Source organism: Populus alba, chromosome 9 (genome assembly GCF_005239225.2).
Source record: "Populus alba chromosome 9, ASM523922v2, whole genome shotgun sequence".
NCBI lineage: Eukaryota > Viridiplantae > Streptophyta > Magnoliopsida > Malpighiales > Salicaceae > Populus > Populus alba.
The window spans coordinates 129,482-149,048 of record NC_133292.1 but is presented as its reverse complement, the minus strand read 5'-3'; the positions used below and the strand labels follow the sequence as shown (position 1 = coordinate 149,048).

Below are 19,567 nucleotides of genomic sequence, written 5' to 3'. Positions count from 1 at the left end.
AAATTGTGAAACCAATCTCCATGTTTCAAAACCATGATGAGGGCAAGTATTAAGCAAGTCTCGATACCTTTCCCAACATTGGTAAAATGTTTCACCTGGTTTTTGAGTGAAAGTAGTGATTTGTCTTTTGAAAGAGTTGGTTCTGTGAGATGGAAAAAACTTCTTTAAAAACTGTTGTTGCATTTCATCCCAAACACGAATGGATCCTGACCTAAGATTTTGTAGCCATTTTTAGCTTTATCTTTTAATGAAAAAGGAAAAAGCTTTAATCTAATGGTATTCATGCTACAATTTAAGTCATTATAGGTGTTACAAACTTCTTCAAATTCTCTCAAATGCAAGTATGGATTTTCTAGATCTAAGCCATGAAAAGAAGGTAAAAGTTGAATAATGCCTGGCTTAAAATTAAAATGAGATGCATCAGGAGGGAAAACTATGCATGAGGGTGCACTTGTTCTTGTGGGATTCATGTGGTCTCTAAGTGTCCTAACACGGTTATTCACATTATTCTCATTATTCTCATTATGAAGTGACTGGTTATCTTCTTCGGCCATATTTTCTGAAAATGATGAGGATACCCTACAAAGTCTACCACTTAATGTACGTGACCAAACACTCATGCACGTGTACAAAGAGAAAAAAAGAAAAAGAAAAAGAAAACAAAAGAAAAAGAAAAGAAACAAAGTTAAAAACAAGAAAAGTGAAAAGAGAAAACAAAATAAATACAATAATTTGTACAAAAATTTACCTCCCCGGCAACGGCGCCAAAAACTTGACACGACCAAAAGATTGATGTCTTCTCCCAAGTGCAGGAGTGTCGAAGTAATAAATAACCCGGCAAGACCGGGGTCGAACCACAGAGAGGTTAATTGTACAAATTATAAATAACAATACTACAACAACAACAACAACAATAATAATAATAATAATAATAACAGTGATAATAATAATAATAATAATAATAATAATAATAAAAAGAGGAGGAAGAAATTAATGAGAACTTTGAAATGGAAGATTAATGTAAGGATTAAACAATAATAAAAACAAATGTCAAGGTTAGAGGATCCACCAATGGTATTTCAAACAAGTATAATATAAACTCTTATTACTCAATTTGGAAACCACACACGAGGGAGGTTCCAATCAGATGATTTGTCATTAATAGCTCATTATAAATTATTAACATGATCATATTAATTATCTCATTTACATAACACCAAACTTTTAAATATTATCAGGAATTCATGATATTAACTTATGTTAACAACAAATCAAGTTCCTTTCATAACCCAGGTGTAGGTAATACCATACGGTTGGGCTATGATGTGCCAAGCATTTGTTGTACCAAGTGTTATACAACACAAATCTAGATTAACCATTTAACAAGCAAGGTATTAAGAATTAGTAAGATAAAAAGATAAGACATGTTAATATTAAACATTAAGGTTCATGTTGAGTTTATACCATACTTGTTCTTACACCATTAGTGTAACCTTTTCACCTTGACATAATAAACTTAGCCAAACATAATGAAGAAGAGAAACATTAATAAATAAAACAAGAACATAAATAAGATACAAGTTAATTAAGGAAAGGAAAGGAAATGAAAAGCATAAACAAGATATTAATGAAAGCAAAACTTAAGAATTACAAGAAAAAATATAAAGAGAGAAATAAAGAGCAAGAACTTGATCTGAACAACCAAGCCCCTAAATACATGGCAAATGCCTCCTTTTATAGGCCAAAATTCGGAATTATTGATTTGATGACTAATTGTTGAGTGGGTGGCCAACTTTTGACTTGGTGAAAATCCTTATCTTCTTGTCTTAATAAAACAAAAATGCTAGAATCAGAACTGGGTCCAGATGTCCAAATGAAAGTTCTAGGAAATTGCCTTAGCTTTCCAGGAAAAAAAAGATGAGGTCATTTGGACTTCTAGAACTCAAGATATGGGCTGAACACTGAAGAGTGTCTGGGCTGCAGGACAGATTCGGACCTCTCCGTTGTTGCTATAATTTGGACTTGAAAACGGCCTTCTTAGATCTTGATGTCCAAATAAAAGTTGTAGGCCTATGTCTTATCAAATCTCTGTAAACATTTCAGATCATTTGGATATCTAGAACTCGAGATATGATCCAATTACCGAACAGTGTTCCAGTTTGGATTGCACCAACGTCTCTTTTCTAAGCTTCACCCTTCTTTATCTTCAAAATTTCAGTAGTTTAATTCATCAATCAATCCTTTGATTTATGTGATATACCTGCATTTAAGATAAACATTTACCATATATTAGGGTAATTTATAATATTAGACTTGTTATTATAAAACATGCTTTAGTTAAGGAGTTATTGATACTTTAAGTGCAAAATGATGATATAAACCCTTGATAAACATGCACTTTTAAGTACTAATCACCTAACCACCCATACTAATTCTTATGCAGCTGTGGCAAATGCAAAATGCAAGGATCGACAATTTAATACCGGTGATATGGTCCTAGTTCGCCTGCACCCAGAGCGTTTTCCTCCAGGGAGTTTTTCTAAACTACATGCACGCAGAGCAGGTCCTTTCCAGGTTACCAAGAAATTGGGCTCTAATGCATATGTCATTGCTTTACCCTCTGACTTTGGTATTAGTCCCATTTTTAACATTGAAGATCTTACGGAGTTCAAAGGCGATGTCGACAACATTTCTGCACTGCCAACACCAACCATCACACCAGCACCACGAGTTCCAGCGATTACAACACCACGGGATGAGGTTGCTGCCATTCTTGACCATCAATTTGTTACCACTCGACGAGGTGGTTATTTTAAGTTTTTAGTGCAGTGGAAGAATCGTCCAAGGTCCGACTCTGTCTGGCTGCAAGCTTCAGAGATCAAGCGCTTACATCCCCACCTGTTCACCGCATACACCAGTCAAAACTTGCCAGAGTCAAGTTCTTCAGGGGGACTGGCAGTTGATGCAAACGAAGACACAGGACTTCCTACGACTTCAGGATCAAAGTCCCCAGCAACATAGGAGTCTTCGCTGCAATTTATTTCTTTCCTGTTATTACTTCTAGATTATTAGTTTCCTAGTATTACTTCTAGATTATTAGTTTCCTAGTATTACTTCTAGATTATTAGTTTCCTAGTTGGATTTAAATTCCTATTCTGTTATGTTTTTCCTAGTTCATTATTGTTTTCTAGTGAGAACTGGAGACTGTATTAGTATTTAAAGAGGATGAAAGTAATATGACTGGCAATCAAATTTTCAGCCATCATACGAACTCTGAGTTGAGCTTGCATTGGAGTGATTCCAATACACAGAGAGATTCTGTGCTAGTCCCTTGTATTAAGAAACATAGCGTGAGGCTCCCCAAACAGACCGTTGGCACCAGGAGGTTCCAAAAACTTTATTTTATTACTAAAGCTCTTTCCACCTAATTTTTTGAACACTTCTCGTGATTCAAATGTCGAGGTCAAGTCACTTTGATTTGGAAGAAAGGTAGTAAAGAGAGAATTGATTGGCTAGGGGAATGAATTGGTTGTTCACTTTGTGCCTTTTGACACTTTCCTAAATATAATGGATGAAAGGTTAGTAGTAAAAATCATATGATATTTATAATCATATTTATAATATGATCTTTTCAATATTTGAGTTGCCTATTAGGCAATAAAATTAACACTTTAAATGACTAAAACATGTCATTTTATAATAAAAATACAAAAATAATTTTAAAATATAAATTTAAAGGCATAAATAATAAATTATAATTTACAGAAAATAAATAAATTAAGAAAACCTCAAACTGGCCTCTAACAAATTGCTTGATTATCGATGTAGTCCAAAACTTTTGATTATATCATTTTTTAAAAAAACATGGTAGACATTAAACAATATCATCACTTAATTTATTCAATATTAATGATTGTTAAATTTTTTGTTATGTTTGTTTTTAAGAATTTAAGGCTATTTTCATTAAACAAGATGTTTCAATACAATTTGTGCAGATAGTTAAAGAACACTTATTTTTTAAAAGAAAATTTAAAATAATTGAAATGCCATAAAAAAATTACAAAAAAGTGATGTGACGTGGAAGATTAATTTTTTAAAAAATTTTGTTATGATATTTGAGGAAATATGTCAATTTTAAAAGAAATTTTGGACATAACAAAACAGAGGACCATTTGTATTTTGTCCAAAAAAAAACCAATGTTGATAAAAAAAAAAAAAAAAAAAAAGAAGAATAGAAATGATGTTTACTTAAAATAAAAATCAATTATGCCCATGAAAATATGAGAAATATCATATGCTAATATTTTCTAAGAGATATAGTTTCTTGCTTTTATATATATATATATATATATATATATATATATATATATATATATATATATATATATATAGGATTGGTTTATCTTGTGGTATAATGTAATAAATACCGTTTTAGAGTAACCACAACTTTAAAAGCTATTTAATTTACTTTTTAACTTAAATTATGATAAAAAATCAAATTTGAAAAAAGTTATGGTTTGTAATTTTTTTTTTAAACTATCACGGAAAGCTATATATATATATATATATATATATATATATCAATGTATAGTAAATTATTTTCTTAAAAATTTTTAAATATATATTATTGTATATATTTACAAGAAATAAATGTTTCTTAATTGTAACTTTAAGGTTAAAATTCAAAAAGTTAGAGAAAGAAAGTATTGAAAATCATGCCAATCCTTCGAATATACATATACATGCGTGTGTTTTAGGAGTAGAAAATTAGAGAGGGGGCGACTGCCCCATGGGGGAGGAGGTGGGGTCAGGTCTATCATGACATATCTTCTGTAGAACGCATGTAGTGGGAAATCTCAAAAGTATCTTCAGCATTGATGTTGGCAACGAGAAAATGTTATGTGACTACTGACTGACGGACCTTCTTTGTTTCTCTCCCTCCTCTGTATATTTGCTGTTTCTGCTTTCACTGACCCAGAAGCAACAGCTCCTTCTACTAAGATTTATTAATTTCTAGTAATGTCTCTATCTATACGCGCTCGCGCAATTAATTATATTGCTGTGTTATATGCATGTCAATACAGCCCAATCCAGCATTTTTAAAGTCATAGAGCAAGTAAATATCATATGTGTGTGTGAGAGAGAGAGAGAGAGAGACCCCACACACACCCACCATGTACATCCAAAAGACCGACTGCATGATTTGACATATCAGATTCTGAACTCTTAGCCGTATCCCAATGGACAACCCTCCTAGCCCCAGTTACATTACATAGTAACAGTTACAGTAACCCTAGTTCTCTCTCTTTCTATTTTTCTCTCTGGGGATCATTGCGTTTGTGCTTTTGTAACACTCTTACACTATAGCCGGGATTCATGCTCATTGGCAACGCACCGATGGGCATATTGCAGAATTTACAGTGCACTTTTCTTATTGTTCATTTTCTTTTGTTAGTACAAAGAAAAAAAATGAAAAAAATGGGATGGGGCACTAGCATTAGAACTCATATCAACAGTGGAAAATTATTGATCACAGCCATCGGATTAATCTGTGATGATCTTATATATAGCTAAGGCTAGCTAGGGTTTTAATCACGTCAGCATGACATTGCATGCAAACTTGAAGTGTCTCAGTCACTGTTTCCTTGAAAAAAAAAAAAAAAACCAGTAGCACTTTGTATTGAACTAATTCTAATGTCAAGTGGTTTTGACATAAAAAAATTCTAGATTGGTCGCGAAAAAATCTAGGATTTTTTTCATTACCAGCAGTTAAATATTTTTTTTTTGAATAAATTGACTTCTTTTCTTCCTTGTAGGCAAATAATGAAGAAAGCACAATACGTAAATATATAGCTACTAGCTATATAAGATGAGTAAAAAGGTGAGTTTCTTTTTCTTTTTCTTTTCTAAAATCATAATATTGAAAATATATTGCAGTTTACCAAGTTGTATGATATATATATATATAATCGTACATAATATATGCAATTTACAATATAAGTTGTACATCTTACATGTATCTTGTTAAATGGAGCCACTTTTCTAATTAACTTTTTATTTTTACTATGGTACTTAAAAAAAAAAAAAAAAAAAACCTCTAAAAAAGCGCAGTGATATGTGAAATGATCACCTCTGGAGAATATATGCACGGATGAAATGGTTGGGCAGCCTTAGACACACACAAAAGTGTGTTTGAGAATCCCAAGGTGGTATGTCTTGTTATCTCTGCATGTTTTTCGTCACATCAAATTTGGTGTCTGCTTCTGCTTACGGAAAATCTTTTTTTTCTTCAACATATGTCTGCTTGTAGTTTCGTGCTCATATAGTCATATATCTTTGATGAATGTCAATGTGTCTCCTTATCTTTGAAAAAACATACATCTACTCTCTTTTTTTTTTAATTCCAAAATAGTTTGATTTTTTTTAGAGGAAAATATTATACCATTATAGAATAATATAAAATTATATTTTAAAATTTATATAATAATTAAAAAATTTAGATTGAACGGTGATTTAACACTGCATTGCATGTATTTATCCATTGTGCATCTTTCTCTATAAAATTTCTCAATATAAAAAGCTTGCATACAGACAGTAAATCCATAATGGTTCTTTGAGTGCAACATTAAATCATAAAATGTCATATCGGTTGAGTGGGACTTTCTAGCTATGATAATATTCTCTCTGTCTCTCGTTTGTTTAAGGTACTTGGCACTGTTATTGTGCTGTTTTCAAGTGTTTTTTATAGATGTTTTTTAAAATTATTTTTTATTTTAAAAAATAGTAATTTAATTTTTTAAATATTCTTATAGTTTTAATATATGGATATAAAAATATAAAAAAATAGTTTTAATATATGTATATAAAAATATAAAAAAATATTTTAAAAAATATATTCTACAGAAATAGATAATGGTACTAAATGAAACTAAAAATTTGCACAGCAATGTTCTACATAATTCCAACATATATAAATGCAATAATAATCACTGAAATAGCGTTCACTTTATAAAGTGTTAGGAAATTATTATTTTTTAATATGAAATTAACACACATAATTATAAAATCTTCGATGATACTCGAGGTATTATATATTATAATTATACATAGAAAAACAATATAAAGTGAACGCTATATATATATATATGCGCGCGCGCGCGCGTTTTACTACTCACAGGACACCATTGATCTCGTACAATCCATTAGTTTTTTGAGTGCCCTCTCCTGCGGATGACTGGTGGTCTAATTTAGGATGCTTGTCGCTATCCAGCTTCAGTCCAAAGTGAATGTGTGGAAAATGTGCCCACTGAAAAACAAATATATATTCTATTATTTTTTTTTATTGGGTCCAGCTGAAAAATGTTCTAAATTAACACTATTAAGGAATGATTTTGTTTTATTTGAAGGTAAATAGACATTCTTTAACAAATTAGTTGGTGGCAGTTAATGATAATAAGAATACATTTCTAGTCATATCTAATCAAATCTCAAATAATTAATTAATTAATTAATTGTTTATCAGAAATCCAATGGCACAAAATCATGATTATATATGCAATTCACTAATAAAATTCATTTATTTAATGTATAAGATACCCATCCAATAAGTGTTATTTTCTTGATAAATAGATTATGTAAAATTATTGTATAAGATTACAATTACTCTATGGTACCATAGATACAAACATAATATTAGATTCATAGTAGTTTAATCCTAAAAAAATCTAATTACCATAAAAAAATACATTATGTATATATATAGATGGCAATGTTATGATCTCCTAGCCCTATGCAGCATTTTAATTTTATGTTACTGAAGAAGGTTTGAATTTTAAGTAGGAGAAAACAGTTCCGAGTTTTAAGCGTACAAAAAATGTTGCATTTAAAAGGCACTCTACTAGACTCATCCATAAAAAAATAGTATTAATTAACATATAAATTAATTTTAAAATATTTATTGATCATCAAATTAAAAAAGTATTATACATTTATACTAGAAGTTACTATATTTTAGCACCAAAACAATTGACAAGACACTGTTTATGTTTATATGTTGGGAAAAAAAAAAAAAAACCTTACATTGTCTAGATGTATATCCTTTTTTATTTTTATTTTTTAATTTTTACATATATCTAGCAAAACAACTTTATTTTTTTAAATACCAATGGGATTGTGTTATATTTTTTTGGTTAATATAAAGATTTTTTTTTCTTGCCTACTAAAATTAATTTTTCTAAAACTATATTATTCTATATTTTTAGATTATTGTCTATTATATTCGACTATTAATTATATATAAATACGTTTTAAAATGGTATCAACTTGTATTGTTAATGGATCATATATTATATAACTTGAATTTGATTTGACGTGGGTGTAATTAAATGGATCCAATACACATTTTTTATTATCTAAATCCGATTTGATCTATCAAATATGGATCTTTGTCAGATAACAATCTCATCAAAAGTAAATATTAATATTATTTTTAATAAATATAATATTTTTAGAATATAAATAAATCCAAATGTGAAAAAAATATGTCACTCTATTTAGATTATAATTTATTTACAAATTCAAATGCTAAATGCTAAATAATGTTATATACTTTTTGTTGCTTTCATTCTCTATATTGATGATTATTTTTTCAAACAATCACGTGATAAATTTTTATTCATCTTGTGAAAAATCTTATAAACACGTGAAAAATTAATGAGTTATTACTATTATTATAATTGTGTTTCTGACTTATGAAGTCTTATTCAATATGAATTTTTTTCAATATCAAGCTTGTACTTCGTAAAACATTCAGATTTTCTTTCATCTCAAACAAGTGGTGTCTAGAGGAGGAATTTTATTACTTTATTTTAGCTTTGTTCTTGCCTAATTTAAATTAATTTTAAACTTAAAAAAAAATAATTTATGAAGATTATTTGATTTAGTTCTTTTCAATAGTGAGACATTTTGATTTTTTTTTAAAATTGACATATGAAATATAATCATAACATATTTTATACTGGACATGTGGTGGTACAATTTCATTTAACAGCAAAACATGATTTTGAATGCGGGCAAAATTTTGTTCAAAGATAAATTGAATAATAAATTGCATGGATATACGAAATCCAATCCACACCAATTATTAGGATCCAGATCTACAAGTTAAAAACTCAATTGAAATACATAAAAATACAATCCATATATTAAGCAAGTCAGATCCAAATCTAACCATTCACATGCCTAATCTCAATCCATATATTAGTCATAGCACATTATTCCTATATGTTATTTTAATATTAGTAACAATAATTCTAAAATATAATATTAGCATTGTAAAAAAAAAAGTTATGCAACTCACTATTTATTTTAATCTGTATATATCCAATGTGCACAGCTCAACATCCATCCGTTTCTTCCATCTTTCTAATAGATCTCGGATTCAAATATCTTTTTTTAATAATAATAATTATATCTAACTCCTAAAAATTCAAACCCCGGCATAGAGAACCACATGTCTCTTCTAAAGATACCATAAAAAATATATTATGGACTCATGCTAACGGTTAGTGATTGTCAAGAAGTTAGCTAAGCTGAGCATATAAAGTTTCATTAAAAACAAAACTGATAATATAATTTATCTTTTTATTGTTTCCAAATAATTTGCTATAAAGAAAAAATAAAATAAATGTAAGGCACAAACTCACATTTTTGGCTGCCGTGCTGAAAGCTTCCCTATGGCTGATGTCAGGATTACAAGCCTTAATCCTTTGAATTTCCTCCCTGCAAAGTAATTTTACAAGAGTATATATTTTACACAGTTTTAAATAAAGGCTTAAGATCAACTCTTACTGGGAGGGGATGATGTTCATTAAATATAGAAAATGTCAACATACTTGATGAACCGGTTATATGCAGAAGGAACACGTTGTCTCTTCTCAGGGGCTGCTTTTGTTGACAATTGATAGGGAAATAATTAGTTCCTAAACATATATATATATATATATATATATATATATAGAGAGAGAGAGAGAGAGAGAGTTAATTATACATCAATAATTGCTATTATTTTCTGTTTTATCCCGACTATATATTTAAAAATATTTAATTAATTATTATTTTTTTCAAATTATACACACTAGGATTGCATCCACTGATTAGACTTGACTGATTATTAACCCTAAAATAACCATAGGATATATATAATGACCATGAGGCTGTTACATTCCACCTGCAAGTCCAGTGCCCACATTCCATGCTGTCAAAACCATAGCTAATTTCTTAGGTCGAGTAGGCAAATATATAATTAAGCATGGTACAATCCTTCATAAAGTGACAGAGAATCCATAACTAGGTCTCTGCAATTTTCATAATAAGCAAGTACAACATGCATATGCCAATGTCAATAGTGAGACTATATGTTGGTTCAACCAAATAAAGTACGAACTTAAAGACATGTATATATATTTCTTAATTTCTCTCGAATGCTTCATTAATAATCATAGAAGAAATCAATACATATACACCGAGGTAAACTTCAGAATGTCTCACCATATGTTATAGGGCAATGTTTCTCATTTAATAGTCAGTTTCATTTCTCACGAAATGTCAACACTCTTGAATAGTCTATGAAATAAAAGAAAATCATCATTCTTGAACGTGGTTGATGGGGATATCTATTTTGTTATATTTTGTTAGTTTTTAGGGTTATGATTTGAAAAAATAGATTTTTTTTTTATATATAAATTATAACTTTTTTAATTAAGAGAGAATTTTCAATGATACTCGCACAAAAATATATCTATATTAATTAACTATATACTTTTAAATATATAATTGATGCAAAACATAGATTATGCCACACCAGATATTCGTATAGGTAGTACGTCCGCTAGTAAACTACATTACACAACCAATAAACTATTGCAAATGACATTAAGTTTCGAGTAAAAATAAAAACGAGAAGAACATGCATACACACACCAAGAAACACATACATCCACCTGTGTGTGTGAGAGGGAGAAAGAGAAACTCACGGCGGATGGGGGGCATTCTAGGTGGTTCATACTCGGCAGACTTAAAAGCAGTGACCTTGTTAGATTTAGAAGATGACCCACTGTCCTTGTTCAAATCTTCAGAGTTTATAAGGTGCAGTTTCTGTGATTTTGAACAAATAAATTAGATAAGTGCACCAAGAAACATTTTCTTACCAAGAAAGAATGAAAGAAAGGAAAAAGGAAATAGTAAGCCTAAATTTATCACAATAGCATAGCTTGGGAAACAGATTTGCAAGTTTTAATTAAGAATATATACAGCCAAAAGTCACACACAAATACAGGGAAAAAGAAGAACAATAATTTTCTTATATTACCTTTCCTTTGGGAAATGTTATAAATAATCAATTTAAAATAATGTTTGGAATCTTGTTCACTGAAAAACTTGTATCCTCTTGTTCTCTAAAATTTTCCTTATATAAATATATTCTTGCACAGAATATAAAGAGTATACAGCTAACCATAAGAATGTCCATGAAAAGAAAGTCAAAAGAATCTGAAATGATACTCACCTGGGGATCTTGAAGAGGAAGTGTTTGTAAGGAAGCTCCCATGTTCACAGACAGTAAATTGCCACAATGCCCACATCTAACTGTCACAATATTGAGCAAACTGCTGCTTGGAACACTAACCTGCCAGGAAGAATTGTAGAACTTGAAAGGAATGTAACATGCACAAGAAATCACTTGGATAGATCCAAATGTATATATAATTTGCTTAAGATGTTGACAAAACCCTAGCTAGCATCCAAAACTGAAGCTTAGGGCTAGGTTTTGTTAGTTTGTGATTTGAGGTTTTAAGTTAATTATGCCCACATTTTTTAAAACTAGCTGGACCATTATTGTATTAATGATCTATAAATCTAGCATGACATGAATTGATGATAGCAACATTGCAGATACTTCAACTTTATTACTTTGAGAGCTCTGCAAAAAGTAATCATAAACTACATCTATAGAACATCATATCAAGTCTTGAAATCAACAAAGTAATTTTTTTTTGAAAAGTTGAAGTCTCTCATGCAACTTATATATCTCATGAGAAACAAACAATAAAAGGGTTCTCTGATCTGTCATAAAAGAAATATAAGAGTTAGGACATAAGAAGGGACTAGGAGGAGAAGCAAAGGTATAGGTTGAAATTTGAAGTGGAACTATTTATAGAAAGTAAGAGGAGAAGGCAAGAAATGTGGGGGTGTATGTGAGAGATTGAAGGCAGAGCGAGGAGAAGCTGGAGGGAGTGATGAAGCAAAGCAATGTTTTCTCTGCAAGAGATCAGTATATCATTTTTCATTATTTTAGGGCTATTTAAGGGGCTCGGAGGTGCTTGAGTGATTCTTTTTTCTATGTAGGGTTCGAAGGCACTTGTACTCAGTTACCACTGATTTCTCAGACACCTCACATGGGTAATAACTATAGAGACCCTTAATTTAAATGCCTCCATTCTCTTCTCTCTCTCTCCCCCTTCAATATTTCCTTCCTTTCGGTGCTATACTGACCTTTTTGCCTGACACAGAAGCAAGGTGATAAAAAACAAAAAATAGCCAACACAGAGAGATTGAGAGAGAAGGAGAGGAGATTGAAAAGGACTTGACTAGAAGGGAAACCATAAAGAACATGAGCAGTAAATTAAATACAGCTATCAAAGATGGCAAACAATAAAGAGATAGGAATGATTTTTACTGATATTTGAGTATAGTGCTTTGGATTTCATTTCTTAAAAAAGAGAATGGGAAGAGTAAGAGGGAGAGAGAGTATTATAGGAGAATGCACTTCAAAAGGGGGTTTTAGCAGAGGCATGCTATGATGAAAGGGTTTGAAAAGGAGAGTAAAAGCATTTATTTGGGCTATGGTTTCGTTTGGCCATTATGATGCTGTTTGCCAGCTCTCCACAAAACTCTCTTGTAGAAACCAAGAAAAGCACTCACTTCTGTGCTTACAGGGATACACAATCCGGAAAATATGCAACATAACTAATATTTGAGATCAAAGAGATAATTTCAGTTCCTTAGTATATATGCAGCAACAGAAGCACCCGCCCACCTTCAAGATAGCGAGATCTTGAACAATATTTAACCAGTTCACCCCCAAGAAATAATGTCTAATGATAAAAGGTAATAAAGATTAGTAGATGGAAAGCCATGGCTAGAAATAGTTGTCAGGCTCCATTAATTAATTCATGAGCAGAAGCTTAGCAGCATGAAAATTTGAAACTTTCTAAAGTTTCTGCAAGGGAAAAAGCTTCTTTTGGAGTCCTGGCAACATTACCTGTCAAGTAAGAACCCTAAAACCTACCTGTAGCCCTAGTAAAAAAAGACCTTGGGATTTCTTTTCTTTTTCTTCTTATTTGATAGATCACCAAGGGCTTTAAATCAAATGGGTTTTGATGAATTCTCTTGTCTTCTTCAACTACCGAGTTTTCAAAATCATAAGTCTGAAAAAGGCTTTTAAATGTTCCACATGTTTCAAGTTACCAGAAATGATTTTGCAGGCTTTGGTGGCCAAACCCAGATAGAATTTGTCATAAAATATGACACGAGAGAATTGCTAGCTATTTCAAAGTAAAACCAAGAAAACTCTTAGACCAATGATGGTTCAAAGAAAATCATTCCAAGAAAAGGACTTCTTTTTATTTCAAATAAAAGATTGGATTTACAGTTATTCATTATAATTCTATAAACCACATGTTTCTATATTCTCAGCACCAGTCTTTTCAGCTGAACTCCTCTTATTTCCCATCTATATTAACCTACAAAGCCAAAAAACTTACACCAACAAGAGCTTAGTTGATGATGAAACATGATGCTGTCATGACCAATTCAGCTCTGAAGACATATATCATCATGAGGCAAACCTCTCAGTGATGCTACTAGCTAGGTCATAAAAGAGAGAGAGAGAGAGAGAGAGATAGAGAGAAGATATCTGATATAACATACACACACACATGGAGAAAGAGAAAAGGAGAGAAGGGAAAGGAGGAGAATTGAGTAGTGCTGTACCGCTAAAATGGTGTTGCAGAAATTGCAGTGAACATAACAAACACGTTCAGATACCACGTCCAGAGACATCTTTTTTAGTGCTAATTAATAAAACTGTGGATTTGAGTACAGATCAAGGGAGAGTTTAGAATTCTTTAACAAGAGAAAAGTGAAGACTAAGCAAAGGTACTACGTAGCATATATCTATATATCTACACACAGATCAAGAATTAAAGAAAAAAGGGTAAACAAAAACAAAAAAAGAAAAAAAGAAAGAAAGAGAGAGAGAATTAATTAAAGAAGATCAGGAAAAACTAAATAGGTAGCAGGGTAGTAGTAAGCAAGTAATAATGGAGAGAGAAGAAAACAAGGAATTCACAAGTGTACAAAAAAATGTGAAAGATGAGAAGATGGGATGGGACTGGACTGGTCGGGCAAATTTAAAAACCAGAAATGGTATGGTATGGTATTGTATGGTATGGTATGTAGGTGGGGGTGTGAGATTGGTTTCCTAATGTTTTCGTAGTGCACAGTGACGATATTTTTAGGGGAAAAAGTATGGAGAGTTAAGGATTTATGGAGAGACAGTGTAGAAGAATATGATATGGGTAGGGATTATGATTGAGTGGGTGGGAGTCATGCATCCATTTCTCTAACCATCTCTTCTCTTTCTGTTGCGGACAATGAGGGGGCATCTTGAGATATTAAGGTATTGTTTGTTTAGCATAATGTGATTTAAAAAAAAAATTAATTTTTTTAAATTTGTTTATTATTAAAAAAATTGATTAATAAAAAACACTTTTTAATCAAAAAAAAAAAATTTAGCTTAGTTTTCAGGAAAGTGTTTTCATTTTATTTTAGGTGGAAAAATACTTTTCGAAAGTTATGAAAAATTTAGAAATATCATATTATTTGTTGATTATATCAAATTTGATCTTCAAACTTTTGATTACTATATATATATATTGAATATTTTTTTTTTCAATTTTATGCTTTAGAATTTAATTTTTATATTAACTTTGATTTTTATTTTTATAATTGTTATTTGTTTTTCTCTTATCATTTTTTTAATTGAAATTTTTTATCTATCAAATTTGGTCCTTATTCTTTTGATTGTTACTTACTTTATTTGAAATAATTTATGAAATGATAATTATTATTATTTTAATTTCTTCATCTTTTAATTTTTTTATTTGTTAGATTTGATCTCTATTATTTTGATTACTATTTATTTTATTTGAGATAATTTATGAAATTATATATATATTTTTTTAATTTTATTCTCATTCAACTTTTTAATTTGTAAGATTTGTTCATCATTATTTTAATAAACTTGAAAAAAATAAAATATTAATAAATTATTTTCCAACTCATTTCCATGACATAACTAAATACTGGAAAGTGTTTTCCAACTTATTTTTCATTACATTACCAAATATAAAAAAATAATTCACTTTCTCGGAATTCACTTTTTTAATATTCACTTTTCAAAAAAAAAAAAACTTTCCAACAAACAAATGGGCTTAATGCTTGATGAAATGTTTAGGGAAAAGAGCAAAAGATAGAGAGATAGATCCATGGATAAGAGTTGAAAGATTTTATGAGAATAAGAGAGAGGTAAATTTTTTAGTTGATTATAACTTAGTATCTGTAATTTATTAAAACTAATTAATTAGTTCTAAAAACAATTTCATAAACTTTTTGTTATAATTATTTTAGATAAGACTATCGGCTGTAATGTAGTTAAGGAGTTCATATTAATGATTAGTGATTATCGTAGTAGGAGAGTCGTATTACCATGATCAATTGAATTGATCACCGATAATTATAAAAAACCCTTCTAACATTTTATTTGATTGTGTTTTTTACTTTTTTGCTTTAATTTAAAAAAATATATTTTATATCTTGAACCTATAAAACTTAATATTCTAAAAACATTAACTAAAAAATTTAATTATTTATAGATTTATTATTATATTCATTTTAATAAATAAAAAAACTCTAGACATTTTAAAATAACAAAATTATTATCTATAATTTATAATTAGAATAATATCATTAATTCTATGAATAGAAATTCTTTTTAGCATTTTGTCAAACAATTTCTAGGCATCAATGACATTCTTCTTTTTATTGTATATGAAAAGAAAGGAATCAAAAGATTCATAATATTGTTGCATGTAAAGAAAGGAACACAATTCATGATCGTTGTATTTGCAACACCTGGAAGCTTAATATTATTAGTTTCTTGATTGCAACTATAGCGCGTCACCCGCGAGGTGTTGGTTTGATGATTTTTCGTTCTGTTTGTTTGATTCGTTCATTGGGAGTTGCCATCTAGTATTTCATTGAGATTTACTAGGAAATCTAATGTGAACCTCGTGATCAAGTGGCCACGCAACCCACAATCAAGATTGAGATGTGTGGAATCGGTATTCCACGTAGACGACGTCCGGTCGGGCCATCTAGTATTTCATTGGGATCGCTCAAACTTTTTTTCACGAGTTTTCGTAGGCTGTTTTCCATGGAGTTACGTGGAATTGGTACCCCACGCAAACGACGTCCGGTCAGGCCATCCACCGACACGACTAGAGTACCGGCTCAAAAGGTTCATAACTATAGATCCGATTGTTGGATCGCTCTTAAATTTTTTCAGGAGTTTCCATAGGCTGTTTTACATGGAGTAGCGTGGAATCGGTACTCCACACCAACGTCATCCGGTCGGGACATACCACTATCACGACCAAAGTACCGGCTCAAAAGGTAATAGATCCGACCGTTGGATCGTTTTCAAATTTTTTTCAGGATTTTCCAAAGGTTGTTTTACATGGAGTAGCATGGAATTGCTACTCCACACCGACGTGTCCGGTTGGGCCATACCACCGACAAGACTAGAGTACTGGCTCAAAGGTCCATTACTATAGATCCGACCATTGGATCACGCTTAAAATTTTTTCACGAGTTTCAGTAGGCTATTTTCCATGGAGTTGCGTGGAATCGGTACTCCATGCAGACAACGTTCGGTCGGGCCAACCACTGTCATGACTAGAGTATCGGCTCAAAAGGTCCCAAAAAAAGATCCGACCGTTGATCGCTTTCAAATATTTTTCAGGATTTTCTGGAGGCTATTTTATATGGAGTAGCATGGAATCGGTAAACCCATCTAATAATAATATTTTTCACTATTATTAGAATATTTGTGTAGGGGTTTCAGCAATTCCATCCAAGCAAAAAGTCCACATAAGGGGTCCATTAGGGTTAATTCTTCAGGAACTATTTAAACCCATGTAAGCCAAAATTTCAGCAGCTTTGATGATTATTATTATTAATTTTTTAGTTTTAACGTGTGAGAGTGATTCTTGCATTCTTTAGTTCTTGAACGAACTAATTCTGACTTATCGAAGATTAACTAGCTTCGTGGCGTCATTCTACCCATTCCAATAGTGTTGGTGCCTTGGGGCAGGTTTTCATTGTGTCACACTCCTATCAGACCTATTTTGGCTTTCCGGGATTAGATCTCAATCTTGATTGTGGGTTGCGTGACCACGTGATCACGAGGTTCGCATCAGTGATTCTATCTGTAATATTTAATTTAATCTTAATTTTTCAGAAAACCACCAAATAACGCCAACAACTTTTCAATCCATCGGTGATTTTGTCTGTAAAGAACAATAATTAATAGTGCAATTGGAAAGTAAAGAGTTCCAGAGCTCTCTGGAAAATACCGACGAAATTTTTCGATGGTGATTCCCTTTGTAATTGACATGATGAATAGCGATCACAGTTTACTAACGGATTTTACCAACAGAATAAATTATGTTAGTAAAAATGATACGTCATTGTTTTTTTTGCTTTGTTTTAAATTTTTTTCCCATCGTAATGCCCTCAATATATACCGAGGGAATATATCCGTCAGTAAAATCCGTTTGAAAAATCCGTCAGAAATTTACTGATGGAAATATTCCATCAGTATTTTTGTTTGTATTTATTAATTTCTGGTAATGGGTCATATCACAAGGTTGAACCATATCATTTGGGGCAGGTTTTCATTGTGTCACACTTCTATCAAACATATTTTGGCTTTCCGGGATCAAATCTCAATTTTGTTAGTGTGCTGCATGTCCGCGAGGTTTGCATCAAAGATGGATGATTAGTACTTAAAAGTGCATTTTTATCAAGGTTTTATATTATCATTTTGCACTTGAAGTATCAATAACTCCTTAACTAAAGCATGTTTTATAATAACATACCTAATAATATAAGATACCTTTAATTTATGGTAAATGTTCATCTTAAATGCAAGCCTATCACATAAATGAAAGGATTGATTGATGAGTTTAAGTATTGAAATTGAAAGGATAAAGATAGGGCCAAACTTAGAAAAGAGATGTTGGTGCAATCCAAACTGGAACACTGTTTGGTAATCGGGTCATATCTCGAGTTCTAGATGTTCAAATGACCTCAAAGTTTTGGACAGATTCGGTAAGACATAGGCCTACAACTTTTATGTGGAGTCCAAGATTTAAAAAGGCCGTTTTCAAGTCCAAATTATAACATCAATGGAGAAGTCCAAATCTGTCCTACAGCCCAGATACTATTCAGTGTTCAACCCATATTTCGAGTTCTAGAAGTCCAAATGACCTCAATTTTTTTTCCTGGAAAGATAAGACAATTTCCTATACCTTTTATAAGAACAGGTGGCTCCAATTCTGATGCTAGAAATGATGTTTTATTCAGATAAGAAGATAAGGATTTTCACCAAGTTAAGAGTTGGCCACTCACTCAATAATTAGTCATCAAATCAATAGTTCCAAATTTTAGCCTATAATAGGAGGCATTTGCCATGCATTTAAGGGCTTGGTTGTTCAGATCAAGAACTTACTCTTGCTCTCTCTCTTTATATATTTTTTTATAATTCGTAAGTTTTGCTTTCATTAATATCTTGTTTATGTTTTTCTTTACTTAGTTAACTTGTATCTTATTTATGTTCTTATTTTTTTTTATTTATGTTTCTCTTCTTCATTATGTTTAGCTAAGTTTATTATGTCAATGTCAAAAGGTTACACTAATGGTGTAAGAATAAGCATGGTGTAAACTCAACATGGACCTTAATGTTTAATATTAACATGTCTTATCTTTTTATCTTACTAATTTTTAATACCTTGCTTGTTAAATGGTTAATCTAGATTTGTGATAACACTTGGTACAACAAATGCTTGGCACTCTTATAGCCCAACCGTATGGTATTACCTACACCTATGCTATGAAAGGAACTTGATTTGTTGTTCACATAAGTTAGCATCATGAATTTCTGACAATATTAAAAGTTTGGTGTTGATTAAATAAGATAATTAATATGATCATGTTAACAATTTATAATGAGCTATTAATGACAAATCATCCGATCAGAACCTCCTTTGTGTGTGGTTTCTAGTTGAATAATAATAGTTTATACTATACTTATTTGAAATACCATTAGTGGATCCTCTAACCTTGATATTTGTTTTTATAATTGTTCAATCCTTACATTAATCTTTCA

The 19,567-nt window shown here is 30.9% G+C and overlaps 1 protein-coding gene and 1 non-coding gene across 4 annotated transcripts; one reads left to right on the top strand and one right to left on the bottom strand.

Moving 5' to 3' along the window:
- Positions 1-28: 28 nt before the first annotated feature.
- Positions 29-137, top strand: LOC118050926 (small nucleolar RNA R71). Its single transcript, XR_004687946.1, has one exon. It is a non-coding gene; the product is annotated as a small nucleolar RNA R71 (small nucleolar RNA).
- Positions 138-6,949: 6,812 nt separating this feature from the next.
- LOC118050925 (putative axial regulator YABBY 2) lies at positions 6,950-14,586 on the bottom strand. 3 transcript variants are annotated; one of them, XM_035061392.2, is made up of 6 exons: positions 14,050-14,586; positions 11,564-11,683; positions 11,034-11,154; positions 9,894-9,980; positions 9,705-9,780; positions 6,950-7,306 (listed from the first exon to the last, which is right to left on the bottom strand). In XM_035061392.2, the coding sequence occupies exons 1-6, from the start codon at positions 14,116-14,118 to the stop codon at positions 7,273-7,275; spliced, it is 507 nt and encodes a 168-aa protein (XP_034917283.1). In that variant the 5' UTR covers positions 14,119-14,586; the 3' UTR covers positions 6,950-7,272. The 3 variants fall into 3 exon arrangements, with proteins under 3 accessions (XP_034917283.1, XP_034917281.1, XP_034917282.1); XM_035061390.2 differs by having other exon boundaries at positions 9,894-9,945; positions 14,050-14,579; XM_035061391.2 differs by having other exon boundaries at positions 9,894-9,942; positions 14,050-14,578.
- Between the last annotated feature and the right edge of the window lie 4,981 nt (positions 14,587-19,567).